This window comes from Bos javanicus, chromosome 11, assembly GCF_032452875.1.
Source record: "Bos javanicus breed banteng chromosome 11, ARS-OSU_banteng_1.0, whole genome shotgun sequence".
Lineage (NCBI taxonomy): Eukaryota > Metazoa > Chordata > Mammalia > Artiodactyla > Bovidae > Bos > Bos javanicus.
Window position 1 is genome coordinate 93,583,547 of NC_083878.1, and position 13,475 is coordinate 93,597,021.

General features: G+C 41.0%; 1 protein-coding gene across 1 annotated transcript; it reads left to right on the forward strand.

Moving 5' to 3' along the window:
* The first annotated feature begins 9,778 nt into the window (after positions 1–9,778).
* Positions 9,779–11,054, forward strand: LOC133257510 (olfactory receptor 1L4-like). The gene has a single exon (XM_061433446.1). The coding sequence runs from the start codon at positions 9,972–9,974 to the stop codon at positions 10,893–10,895; it is 924 nt and encodes a 307-aa protein (XP_061289430.1). The 5' UTR covers positions 9,779–9,971; the 3' UTR covers positions 10,896–11,054.
* Positions 11,055–13,475: the final 2,421 nt, after the last annotated feature.

Genomic DNA, 13,475 nt, shown 5'->3' on the forward strand with positions numbered 1-13,475 from the left:
CACATATACACATACATGAACACACCTCCACCCCTACGGCTCCATGGCCCTACTTCCCTTCCCAGGTGTAGAGGCTACACCTCTGGAGCCCAGATTCCCCAGTCTTCTGGGCACAGAGCTCAGTGAGGGCATCAGGACTGTTCTCTCCTGGGAAGGCTGCAGAAATGATTCCCAGGGCTCTGGCTTGCAGAGGTAGGTCGGGGGGAACACCCCTGGGTTCCTTTCTATCAACAGTTCTCATTGCAGGTAGAGAAGAATAAGCACACTTCTGAAGTTAGATCTCACTGCAACCTGCCTCCCTTCTCAGAGATTCAGAGCCCGATCATAACCCCCCGGCAGGACCCCAGGCCTGATTAGGACCCTAAAGCTCCTCTGTCGAGTCCACAGGTAGGCAAGCTGAGGGGTCTCTGGGAACAGAGCCTGAGGTTTAACACCTTCATGTGACCTTTTCCTAATTCTCTCTTCTCTCCTTCATTTCAAAAGCCAGGAACCAAGGCCTCTGCTCTACTTTTTCATCTCTCCACTTTTCATTATGTATTACACATCGGTGAAGAATCTACTCTGTGTGAAGCACTGGCCCCTGCCTTAAAGGGCTCAAAATGATGTTGGGGGGAACAAGTGAACAAAAATCTTAGGATAACGCAGAGTTTAGGAGCACACACTCTGAATTTGGCTTCCACTATCACCTAGCTATGTGGCCTCCAACAGGTCCCTCTGCCTCACTTTCATTATCTGTAAAATGAGGTGCTATAAAGACTAAATTTCTTAATATATGTGAAGTTCTTAGAGCAGTGTCTGGCATATTTTTTAAACACGATGGAATTGTTAGCTATTTTATGACCCTCACAGAGAATGTACGTGAGAAGGGCTGCAATGGCGGTGTTAAAGTGGAGACATCCCGGTGAGGCATGGCCAGCTCACTGGAGGAACACCAGAGATCTGTTTTCAGAAGTCCCACTTGAAGCACCTTTGATGGATCAGTATGTTGAGTGAGAGGGAAGACAATTGTACACAAAAAGGATTCCAGCGGGAATATTTGAAAAGTTCACTTGTCTTGGCATCTAGAATTGAACAGCTGGGAAGGACTAGGTAAAGTTTTAATCTTCTATGGGAGTGAAAACTAGGCAGAAAGAAGGGGAGTAAACACCTTTTAAGGAGGGATAGAAAGTGAAAGTGAAGTCGCTCAGTCGTGTCTGACTCTTTGTGACCACATGGATTGTAGCCTATCAAGCTCCTCCGTCCATGGGATTTTTCCAGGCAAGAGTGCTGGAGTGGCTTGCCATTTCCTTCTCCAGGGGATCTTCCCGACCCAGGAATCGAACCGGGGTCTCCCGCATTGCGGGCAGACGCTTTACCGTCTGAGCCACCAGGGAAGCACAAGGGGATAAGGAGAGATAGTGTGATTTAAAAGGCTTGGAAACGTTCCCAGGGCTTCCTGGTCCTTCCCAGTTACTACCGGATGAAAGCCCCATCATTAAAAATTTCATTTTTGTAGGTTATTGTAGGAACTGTAAAATTAAACACCTATAGAAAGAATTACCAAACTTTTACCAAAATATATCTTTAATTTTGCAAGTAACACAAAACGTTTTATTGCTAATCAAAATCACTTTCATTTACAAAGTCCTATACCACATAAAAAATGTCTTAGCATATATTATTTAAGTAATTGGAAGGTAGTCAAATAATTTGTGTAATTAATCATAAACTTAAAAGTGAAGATAATCTAATCAAATTGCTATAATGTTGCTTTTGAAAAAAAATGAAAAGTGCTTCAATTTTCACTCTTAAATTGGCTGTGAATCAAAAACCCACACTTCTTAATTATCACAAAGACTTGTAAGGCAGCATCCCAGCTCCACCTTCTGTGGGTCATGTTAAACCAACAGCATGAGAAAGAGAGGCTAAATATCTGGAAGTGGGCACAGGCAGTCCACGTCTGATCTCTAACATCTCATTCATTGATACTGCATTTTCCCATCAAGAGTCTCAGGATAGGTAACACATGTAATGATCTGGCATCAGATAACACAAGCTTCTCTCCTCTAAGTGTGCTCTGGGGGCAACACACAGGTATTGCATGTATGTGGAATTGACTTTTACCCATGAGACTGCTCACCCAACTGCAGTCAAAATCACTGAATTCATTTTAAGGCTAACTCTGAAAAGTTTTCAAGGACAAATAGGCAGGATTCTCTTAAGAGTGTAGACTGAGTCTGCAAATCTTCAAGGCTCTGCAATGCTGCTTGCCTCTTTTTTTTTTTTTTTTTTAGCTTTAATGAAGTCTAATTGATATACAAATCTGACGTATTTAATGAAACAATTTGATGTGATGATGGCACACGGTAATATACAAATGTCAAATGTCACTTGAGTCTCCACATGACAAGAGCAGGCAGGCAGAAAGTTTAACCACGCCCCACCCTCATCTTTTTGATTGGGTACACTGAAGTGAAAGGACCTGCCCAAGGCATGAGGAAACAGACAGTCTTACCAGTTTCAGCTAAATGGGAAGGGGACGCACTACTGAGAAATGTCACGTAGATCTGAGGAATCTGGGTTCAGGACCAAGGCAAGCCAGATGGTCCTTCACCACCAAGGAAAACTGAGGCTAAAAAAAAGAGAGAGACACAGTGAAGGAAAGCAGAAAAGAGTCCAGAGTCAAATGAATACTTTGCCCAGGAGTAGGTTGAAGACTAATTGTCTCAGATTGGGAGTACCTACTAAAACTTTCTGTGTTCACAAGCTCCAACTCAGCTTTCCATCTCTTAGAATATATTCTGTACCATACAACCTCTCTCATGAGAGCAAAATATTTATATACAAAAATATCTACTGCAACACTGTCTATGGAGGAGGGAAAGTATTCTGAATAATATGACCCCATTTCTGGATATAATATGTGTGTGTGGATCCATGCAGAGAAAGCAACTTAAATATATGCACACATCGCTAGTTCTCTGGGAAGTTGAATTTTAGGGAACTTCCACTTTTTAATTATAAAATTAATTAAAGAGACATGTGTCCCTTATATTTAAATGCAAACACATAAAGTGAAATATGGAAGGAACTCCACACTCCATACCATCATTCTCACTCCTGGAGGCAACTACACTAGGTAAACACAGACGCCACAACAAAGAAAACATATAAAGGAAGTATATCTCTACAAAAACAGGATTACTCTGTATCCGCTATTCTGCAAATTGCTTTTATCACTTAAAATATCATAGGCAGTAGTGTAACAGTGACAACACAGTTTAGCGACGAATAAATACCTTCCGCTTTGTGATCAAACTGCCTGAATTCACATCTCAGCTCAATCACTTACTAATTATGGGATCTGGTAAGTTGGTAAACTTTGCTAAACTGTAATTTTTTATCCTGTAAAATATGTATATCAGTTCAGTTCAGTTCAGTTACTCAGTCGTGTCCGACTCTTTGCGACCCCATGAGTCACAGCATGCCAGGCCTCCCTGTCCATCACCAACTCCCAGAGTTCACTCAAACTCATGTCCATCGAGTCGGTGATGCCATCCAGCCATCTCATCCTCTGTCGTCCCCTTCTCCTCCTGCCCCCAATCCATCCCAGCATCAGGGTCTTTTCCAATGAGTCAACTCCTTGCATGAGGGGGCCAAAGTATTGGAGTTCCAGCTTCAGCATCAGTCCTTCCAGTGAACACCTAGGACTGATCTCCTTTTTAGGATGGACTGGTTGGATCTCTTTGCAGTCCAAGGGACTCTCAAGAGTCTTCTCCAACACCACAGTTCAAAAGCATCAATTCTTCGGCACTCAGCTTTCTTCACAGTCCAACTCTCACAACCATACATGACCACTGGAAAAACCATAGCCTTGACTAGACAGAGCTTTGTTGGCAAGGTAATATCTCTGCTTTTCAATATGCTATCTAGGTTGGTCATAACTTTCCTTCCAAGGAGTAAGTGTCTTTTAATTTCATGGCTGCAATCACCATCTGCACTGATTTTGGAGCCCGGAAAAATAGTCTGACACTGTTCCCACTGTTTTCCCATCTATTGCCCATGAAGTGATGGGACCAGATGCCATGATCTTAGTTTTCTGAATGTTGAGCTTTAAGCCAACTTTTTCACTCTCCTCTTTCACTTTCATCAAGAGGCTTTTTAGTTCCTCTTCACTTTCTGCCATAAGGGTGGTATTATCTGCATATCTGAGGTTATTGATATTTCTCCCGGCAATCTTGATTCCAGCTTGTGCTTCTTCCAGTCCAGCATTTCTCGTGATGTACTCTGCATAGAAGTTAAGTAAGCAGGGTGACAATATACACCCTTGACGTACTCCTTTTCCTATTTGGAACCAATCTGTTGTTCCATGTCCAGTTTTAACTGTTGCTTCCTGACCTGCATATAGGTATCTCAAGAGGCAGGTCAGGTGATCTGGTATTCCCAGCTCTTTCAGAATTGTCCACAGTTTATTGTGATCCACACAGTCAAAGGTTTTGGCATAGTCAATAAAGCAGAAATAGATGTTTTTCTGGAACTCTTGCTTTTTCGATGATCCAGCAGATGTTGCCAATTTGATCTCTGGTTCCTCTGCCTTTTCTAAAACCAGCTTGAACATCTGGAAGTTCACAGTTCACCTATTGCTGAAGCCTGGCTTGGAGAATTTTGAGCTTTACTTTACTAGCGTGTGAGATGAGTGCAACTGTGCAGTAGTTTGAGCATTCTTTGGAACTGCCATTCTTTGGGATTGGAATGAAAACTAATAAGGCCTATATCTTATGATTTGGAGACAATAAAATGCTAACAATAGGCAAAGTACTTCTTACATCAGTGTGTGGTATATATATATATTGAGTGATAATAAATGTTGACTAATATTAGTCATTGAATTTCTTTAAAGACTGTGTGTAGATATTTAGGTTGTTTCCTTTGTAGGTTGTTTATTCCTATTGTTTTATTTGGTATTGTAAGCTACTAAAATCAAAATGTTATTTATAATACCAAATTTTCCCTGCTAGATCAGGTAGTGAAGAATCCGCCTGCAATTCAGGAGACCGCACTTCAACTCCTGGGTGGGGATAATACCCTGGGGAAGAGATAGGCTCCCCACTCCAGTATACTTGGGCTTCCCTTGTGGCTCAGCTGATAAAGAATCTGCCTGCTATGCAGGAGACCTGGGTTCAATCCCTGGGTTGGGAAAATCCCCTGGAGAAGGGAAAGGCTACTTACTCCAGTATTCTGGCCTGGAGAATTCCATGACTGTATAGTCCACGGGGTCGCCAAGAGTCGGACACAACTGAGTGACTTTAACTTTTCAGTTTAATCAGTATTGTAAGCAATGCTAAAATCAAAATGTATGTACATATCTTTGTGCCACACTTAGATGACTATTTTTCATAGATAGGTTTGTATAATATCCTTGACTATTTTTCAAGGATAGGTCTTCTTCCTTTTCTATATTGCTAAAAAATATATATTTACAATAATGGGGAAATTTTCTATCCTCTTTGAAGACTCTTTCCAATAGTCTAATAATCAAATTGACATGAGACAAATTAATGGGAGAAAATCAAATTTCACTTTCTTTGGGAACTCCACACACATGACAGGGCCAGAGACCTTACAGACATGGGAGGTTAAAAGACAGAAAGGTCCAATGAAATCTATTGCCATCTCAAGCTAAGGGTTAAGCTAAGAGCCTGAGGCTCTCGAGGACAGAAGGTTTATCCACAAACAATGAGAAGAGCAGATGCTGGGTGGTGGGATGTTTGTCCTGCCATACAGATGGGGCCACTTAGATAAAATTTCTCTCTGGTAATAATTACCTTTCCATTTCAACTCTGTGCATAAAGGGAGAAGCAGCAGTTTTTGTTGAGCCTGATGGGTCTCAATTGCTTTGAAATCAAACTAATCTACAGGCCATAATGACACATCCCAGGGAAGCCTGTTCTGAACCTTTACACAATCTCACAGGTATAAATTGCAATGCAGCCTAATTTCTACTTTCTGATTGCCAGTGTGGTTGAACATCTTCTCATATGTTTACTTTGGTAAATGTGTTGCAGATATTTTCTCTGAGTCAATAGTTTATATTTTAGCTTTCCGTATGATCTCTTTCAGAGTAATGTTCACATTTCTGAGTATAGTATTTTGTCATTCATGCATCTATATTTTACTTCTTCCTTGTGATGGCATCTTCATTACGAGACCATAAACATATGCTTCTTTATTTTTTCCTAATTATTTCATTGTTTAGAGTCTTTACTTTTAAGTTGCTCATTCATATGGGCTTTACTTCTATGATGGATTAGATAGAAATCTAGCCTTATTTTTTCAAATCATTGAGCCAGTTGTCATAAATATAATTTTTTAAAGAGTCCATCCTTTCTCCATTGGTATGAAATAAATTTTTACTATATATTAAGTTCCATTCAGATCTAGCTGTATCAGTTCAGTTCAGTCAGTTCAGTCGCTCAGTCTTGTCCGACTCTTCACGACCCCATGAATCTCAGCACGCCAGGCCTCCCTGTCCATCACCAACTCCCGGAGTTCACTCAGACTCACGTCCACTGAGTCAGTGATGCCATCAAGCCATCTCATCCTCTGTCGTCCCCTTCTCCTCCTGCCCCCAATCCCTCCCAGCATCAGAGTCTTTTCCAAGGAGTCAACTCTTCGCATGAGGTGGCCAAAGTACTGGAGTTTCAGTTTCAGCATCATTCCCTCCAAAGAAATCCCAGGGCTGATCTCCTTCAGAATGGACTGGTTGGATCTCCTTGCAGTCCAAGGGACTCTCAAGAGTCTTCTCCAACACCACAGTTCAAAAGCATCAATTCTTTGGCGCTCAGCCTTCTTCACAGTCCAACTCTCACATCCATACATGACCACAGGAAAAACCATAGCCTTGACTAGACAGACCTTTGTTGGCAAAGTAATGTCTCTGCTTTTCAATATGCTATCTAGATTGGTCATAACAATAATACTATATTGTTAATATTAGTCACCAGTTGTACTTTAGATCCTTGAATTTATTCATCTTATAGTGGAAATTTATATCTTTTGATCAACATCTCATTTCCCTCACCTCCCAGCATCTGGAAACCACCACAACTCTCTGTTTCCATAAGTTAGTCCTTTTTAGATTCAACCATTAGAAAAAAGGAAACTCTGCCATTTACAACCTGAATGGAACTTGAGGGCATTTTGCTAAATGAAAGAGACAGAGAAATACAAATACTGTATGATAAAACTTATAGGTGGAATCTAAGAATCGACATTTTAAAATATTGACTCTTCCATTTTTAGAAATATTTCTAAAATTTACTCTATTTATTCAGATTGCTCATTTGTGGTCTGTTATAGTTTCTTCATATAGCCCTTTACCATTTCTTTTTTCCTTCCTCAGGTATATCCTAAGTATGTTTCAGACTTTCTTACCATTGACAGTTGTAATGTTTTGCTCCAACATATTTTTTCTATAGGAAGAATGTCAATATTTGTATGTCAGTTCCAGTTCAGTCTCTCAGTCGTGTCCGACTCTTTGTGATCTCATGGGCTGCAACACGCCAGGCTTCCCTGTCTATCACTAACTCCCGGAGCTTTCTCAAACTCATGTCCATCGACTGGTGAAGCCATCCAACCATCTCATCCTCTATTGTCCCCTTGTCCTCCTACTTTCAATCTTTCCCAGCATCAGGGTCTTTTCCAGTGAGTCAGGTCTTCACATCAGGTGGCCCAAAGTATTGGAGCTTCAGCTTCAGCATCAGTCTATCCAATGAATATTCAGGACTGATTTCCTTTAGGATAGACTGGTATTTGTATATTTATCTTATATTTGACCACTTTGCTGCAATTTTCACAGGATTAAATTAAGTCACTTAATAATGACAGTGTCAACTTTTCTAATGTTTATGCTTTTTGTTTCTTTCACTTTGCTTTTTCACTGAGTAAGACTGTCAACTGAACAGTGTAGCTTAACAGTGGTAACAGAGATCGTCCTTGCCTTGTCTTTCCAGTGCCATTGGTGAGATGGAGTCCTTACACACAGTGTTTTAATTTCCTGTAATACTTGAAATTAAAAGACGCTTACTCCTTGGAAGGAAAGTTATGACCAACCTAGACAGCATATTAAAAAGCAGAGATATTACTTTGCCAACAAAGGTCTGTCTAGTCAAGGCTATGGTTTTACCAGTGGTCATATATGGATGTGAGAGTTGGACTGTGAAGAAAGCTGAGTGCCAAAGAATTGATGCTTTTGAACTGTGGTGTTGGAGAAGACTCTTGAGAGTCCCTTGGACTGCAAGGAAATCCAACCAGTCCATCCTAAAGGAGACCAGTCCTGGGTGTTCATTGTCACGACTGATGCTGAAGCTGAAACTCCAATACTTTGGCCACCTCATGTGAAGAGTTGACTCATTGGGGGCAGGAGGAGAAGGGGACAACAGAGGATGAGATGGCTAGATGGCATCACTGACTCGATACACATGAGTCTGGGTGAACTCCAGAAGTTGGTGATGGACAGGGAGACCTGATGTGCTGTGATTCATGGGATCGCAAAGAGTTGGACATGACTGAGTGACTGAACTGAACTGAATATTTGAATATTTAGAACAAAAACTTACTACTTTCTTTTTCATTTTATTTATTTATTTATTTATGTCTGTGCTGGGTCCCGTTGCTGCATGGGCTTTCCTCTAGTTGTGGCTAGCAGGGCTATGGTGTGAGGGCTTCTCATTGTGGTGCCTTCTCTTGTTGCAGAGCGTGGGCTCTAAGGTGCATGGGCTTCAGCAGTTGCAATTTCCAGGCTCTAAAGAACAGGCTCAGTAGTTGTGGCACATGGGCTTATTTGCTCCCTGGGAGGTGGGATCTTCCCAGACCAGAAGTTAAACCTGGGTCTCCTGCACTGGCAGGTGGATTCTTAACCACTACACCACCAGCAAAGCCAAAGATCTTCATAGTTTCTTAATCAGAAAAATCAATATATCAAGAGAATAAATCTTAGTAACATTTCTGATAATGTGACTATTTGGAGAAGCATTCATAGCTCAGTTGGTAAAGAATCTGCCTGCAATGCAGGAGACCCTGGTTCAATTCCTGGGTTGGGAAGATCTGCTGGAGAAGGGATGGGCTCCCCACTCCAGTATTTTTGGGCTTCCCTTGTGGCTCAGCTGGTAAAGAATCTGCCTGCAATGTGGGAGACCTCAGTTCAATCCCTGGGTTGGGAAGATCCCCTGGAGAAGGGAACGGCTACCCACTCCAGAATTCTAACCTGGAGAATTCCATGGACTATACAGTCCATGGGGTCGCAAAGAGTCGGACACGACTGAGTGACTTTCACTTTCATTTTCCTGAACCAAAAACCTAGAATCTGAGCATCTAGAACATATGGCCCAAATGGAATTGCTTAAATAAATCTTTAAGAACAAACTACTCTGAGACTTAGGAAGTCTCAACTGAACTTTGTGGCTACTGATGAGCACTGATGAAATCCAATGCTCACTTTTGTCCCACCACCACCACCACCACCTCTGGACAAGTGAGCAGGAGAGGACCCTGATGAGAGAACCTCATTCATAGCGACCCCTTGTATGGAAGCATCTTGATCCATGAGGGAACCCAACAGCCTCTTCCCTTTCAAAATAAGAAAAAAAGCAGGCAGAAGGGGAATTAACAAATTTGATCAAGAAAGAACTTAAGAGATATCTTCCCACAGAGAATTGAGAAGAGCTCAGACAAATCATAAGTTCCTAAGAACACAAGGGAAAAGTTTAGTTTCTCCTGTAGGGAGAGGCTTGGACTTTGTTTACCTTTCTCCTTCTTGGATTTTATCCCCTGATCTCTGTAGTTTCTTGAAGTAGATATTCTTTAAAATCCTAATAATGGCAATGGGCTTCTTTTTGTTATAGGCTAGAGATTAAGGAAGGCGGCATCTTGGTCAAATTGCCCTTCACATCTTCTCCCACGACTCCTCCAAACCCTGACCAGACGTCAAGGACATGAAGAACTATAGCAGCAGCATCTCAGGCTTTATCCTCCTGGGCATCTCTTCCAACCCCCAGATGCAGAAACCCCTCTTTACTGTATTCCTCGTTATGTACCTGGTCACCCTGGTGGGGAATGGACTCATCATCCTGGCCATCCACTCTGACTCCTGGCTCCACACCCCTATGTACTTTTTCCTCAGCAACCTGTCCTTCACAGATATCTGCTTCACAACAGTCATTGTGCCCAACATGCTGGTGAACTTACTCTCAGAGACAAAATTCATCTCCTATGTGGGCTGCCTGGTCCAGATGTACTTGTTCATGGCCTTGGGAAACACTGACAGCTACCTGCTGGCCTCGATGGCCATAGACCGGCTGGTAGCCATCTGCAACCCCTTCCATTATGATGTGATCATGAGCCCACAGCGTTGCCTCCTCCTGTTGCTGGGTTCATGCACCATCTCTCACCTGCACTCTATGATGTATGTGCTACTTATGTCCCGCCTGTCTTTCTGTGCCTCCCATGTCATCAAGCACTTCTTCTGTGATACGCAGCCTGTGCTCAAGCTCTCCTGCTCTGACACGACTACCAACCAGATGGTGGTGATGACCGAGAGCCTAGCTGTCATTGCCACCCCTTTCCTGTGCATTCTCTTCTCCTACCTGAGAATCATCATCACTGTGCTCAAAATCCCCTCTGCAGCTGGGAAGTGGAAGGCCTTCTCCACCTGTGGCTCCCACCTCACTGTGGTGGTCTTCTTCTATGGGAGTGTCATCTATGTGTATTTTAGGCCACTGTCCATGTACTCAGTGGTGAAGGACCGGGTAGCCACAGTTATGTACACAATAGTGACACCCATGTTGAACCCTTTCATCTACAGCCTAAGAAACAAAGATATAAAGAGGGGTCTGAGGAAATTAAGGAGCAGAATTTAGTCATAGAGAGAATAACAAGAGGGAATGTCATAACTGGGAGATGACCTAAGAGATGATCAGGTACTTAGATGGTACTAAGAGATGAGTACCATTTTTCACATGGTACTCAAAGAGGTAATGAGAGCTGGTCTTGAATCACAGTAAGAGCATTGACATGGAAGCCAGATCACTTGGTCTCTATCAATCACTTTGCACAAACGTATGTTCAATCCCAGGCCAAATACTGCTAGGAATCTAGATGCAGGAAAACATTTCCTTCCATTCATATATTGGATAAAACTATCCCCAAATAACTCTTCTATATGCTTCACACTGGCTAGTGTTCCAGAAACTATAAAATTTTGCTATTTTTAAATAAGAAATAACATAGATTTGATAGAAAATTATCAAAGACTTCTTGGAGGGATGACGTAAGATTGTTCTTCAGGAGTGTTTCAATTTTGAGAATTGAAGATTCAATAAAAGAGGAATTAGGCAGAATATTTCAAACATTAAAAACCAGTTTTCTTAAACCATAGAAAAAACATATTTGAATTAAAGACCTAAATGTAAGGCCTGAAACAGTAAAACTTCTAGAGGAAAACATAGGCAGACCACTCTTTAACACAAATTGTAGCAATATTTTTTGAGATGTGTCTCCTAAAGCAAAAGAAATGAAAGCAAAATTTTTAAATGAGACCTAAGTAAACTCAAAAACTTTTGCACAGCCAAAGAAACCATCTACAAAATGAAAAGACAACTTACTAAATGGGTGAAAATATTTGATTAACATCCAAAATACATAAATGGCTCATGCAATTCAATATCAAAAAACAAATAATACCATTAAAATGGGCATAAAACCTGAATAGACATGTTTCCAAACAAGATACACAGATGGCCAACATGCACATGAAAAGATGTTCAACAGCTCTAATCATCAGGGTATGCCAATCAAAAACACAATGAGATATCACCTCATACTTTTCAGAATGTCAATTATCAAAAGGTCTACAAATAGCACATGTTGGCAAGGATGTAAAAAAAGGATCCCTAGTACACTGTTGCTGGGAACATAAATTGGTGCAGCCACTCTAGAAAATAGTACAGCATCTACTCAAAAACCTAAAAATAGAACTCTCATATAATCCAATATTTCTATTCCTTGAACTATATCAGAAAAATAAAAACACTAATTCAAAAAGAAACATCCATCTCAGTATTCACAAGAGCACTATTTACAATAGCCATGATATGGAAGCACCAAGTATCCCTAAACCAATGAATGAGTAAAGAAGATATGGCATATATATACAATGAAATACTACTCGTCCATAAAAAAGAAGAAATGCTGCCATTTGCCACAGTGTGGATGGACCTATATGGTATTATGCTTAGTGAAATAAGCCAGGCAGACAAAGACAACTACTTTAAGTTATCACCTTTATGTGGAATCTAAAAAATAAAACAAATGAATGAATATAACAAAAGAGAAACAGACTCACAGAGAACAAACTAGTGGTTACCAGTGGAGTAAGGCAAGGGGTAAGGGGCAAGATAGGGGTAGAGGATTAAAAGATACAAACTACAATGTATAAAATAAATAAGTAACAAGGATATATTGTACAGCACAGGAAACTATAGCCATTATTTTGTAGTAACTTTAAACTGAGCATAATCTATAAAAAATACTGAATGTTGTACACCTAAAACTAATATAATAAATCAGCTAAACTTTAATAAAACAAATAGTGGAAATCATCCAAGCTGGTAAAAGCAATAAACATTGGAATTTCTTTGAGAGACAGAGAAAACCTCTTATTGGGGCTTTTTAAACTTGAGAATAGGGAGGCTAGGATTGGAAAATAGAGGCTACCATCAGCAGACAGCCACTACAGTCACCCCCAAGGATGAACCCTGAGCAGACTCGGATGAGAAAGCACAGGATACTGGTCCCAGATAGCTGAGGTTCATAGCAAAGGAATGATTTCCAAGAGCCCAGACTTTTGCATTTTCCCATACATAGAAAATGGGATTCCCAGGTGGCTCAGTGGTAAGGAATTCACCTGCCAATGAAGGAGCCTCAAGAGACGCGGGTTTGATCCCTGGATCAGGAAGATCCCCTGGAGGAGGAAATGGTAACCCACTCCAGTATTCTTGCCTGGAGAATCCCATGGACAGAGTCCAAGCGGTTACAAACAGTGGGACACTACTGAGCAACCGAGCAAGATACATAGAAAATGGTAAATCCATTAACTCAAGATGCCTTATTTTCTGTAATTAACAGTAATCTTTTGATATTCTGAAAACCTGATCTGTGTTACAAAAGCTACTATATATCCTGAGCTCTCAGTTGCAGTTTTGGAGCAGTCTCTCTGAATGATCTGAGAGGCTGAGTCCTGGACTTAAGTCTTCAGTTTTGTGTGCTGAGTAAAATATAATTCTCAACTTTCAGGTGGTGCATTTGTCTCAGTTGACATCAGGCAGCAAAATAAATTTTTGCATTTCCTGTGTACAATAAGTCATCTCTAGCTACTTACAAAAAGATATATATTGATAGGTGAAATAAACCATGATAAATATAGGCAGTGGAATAGTATT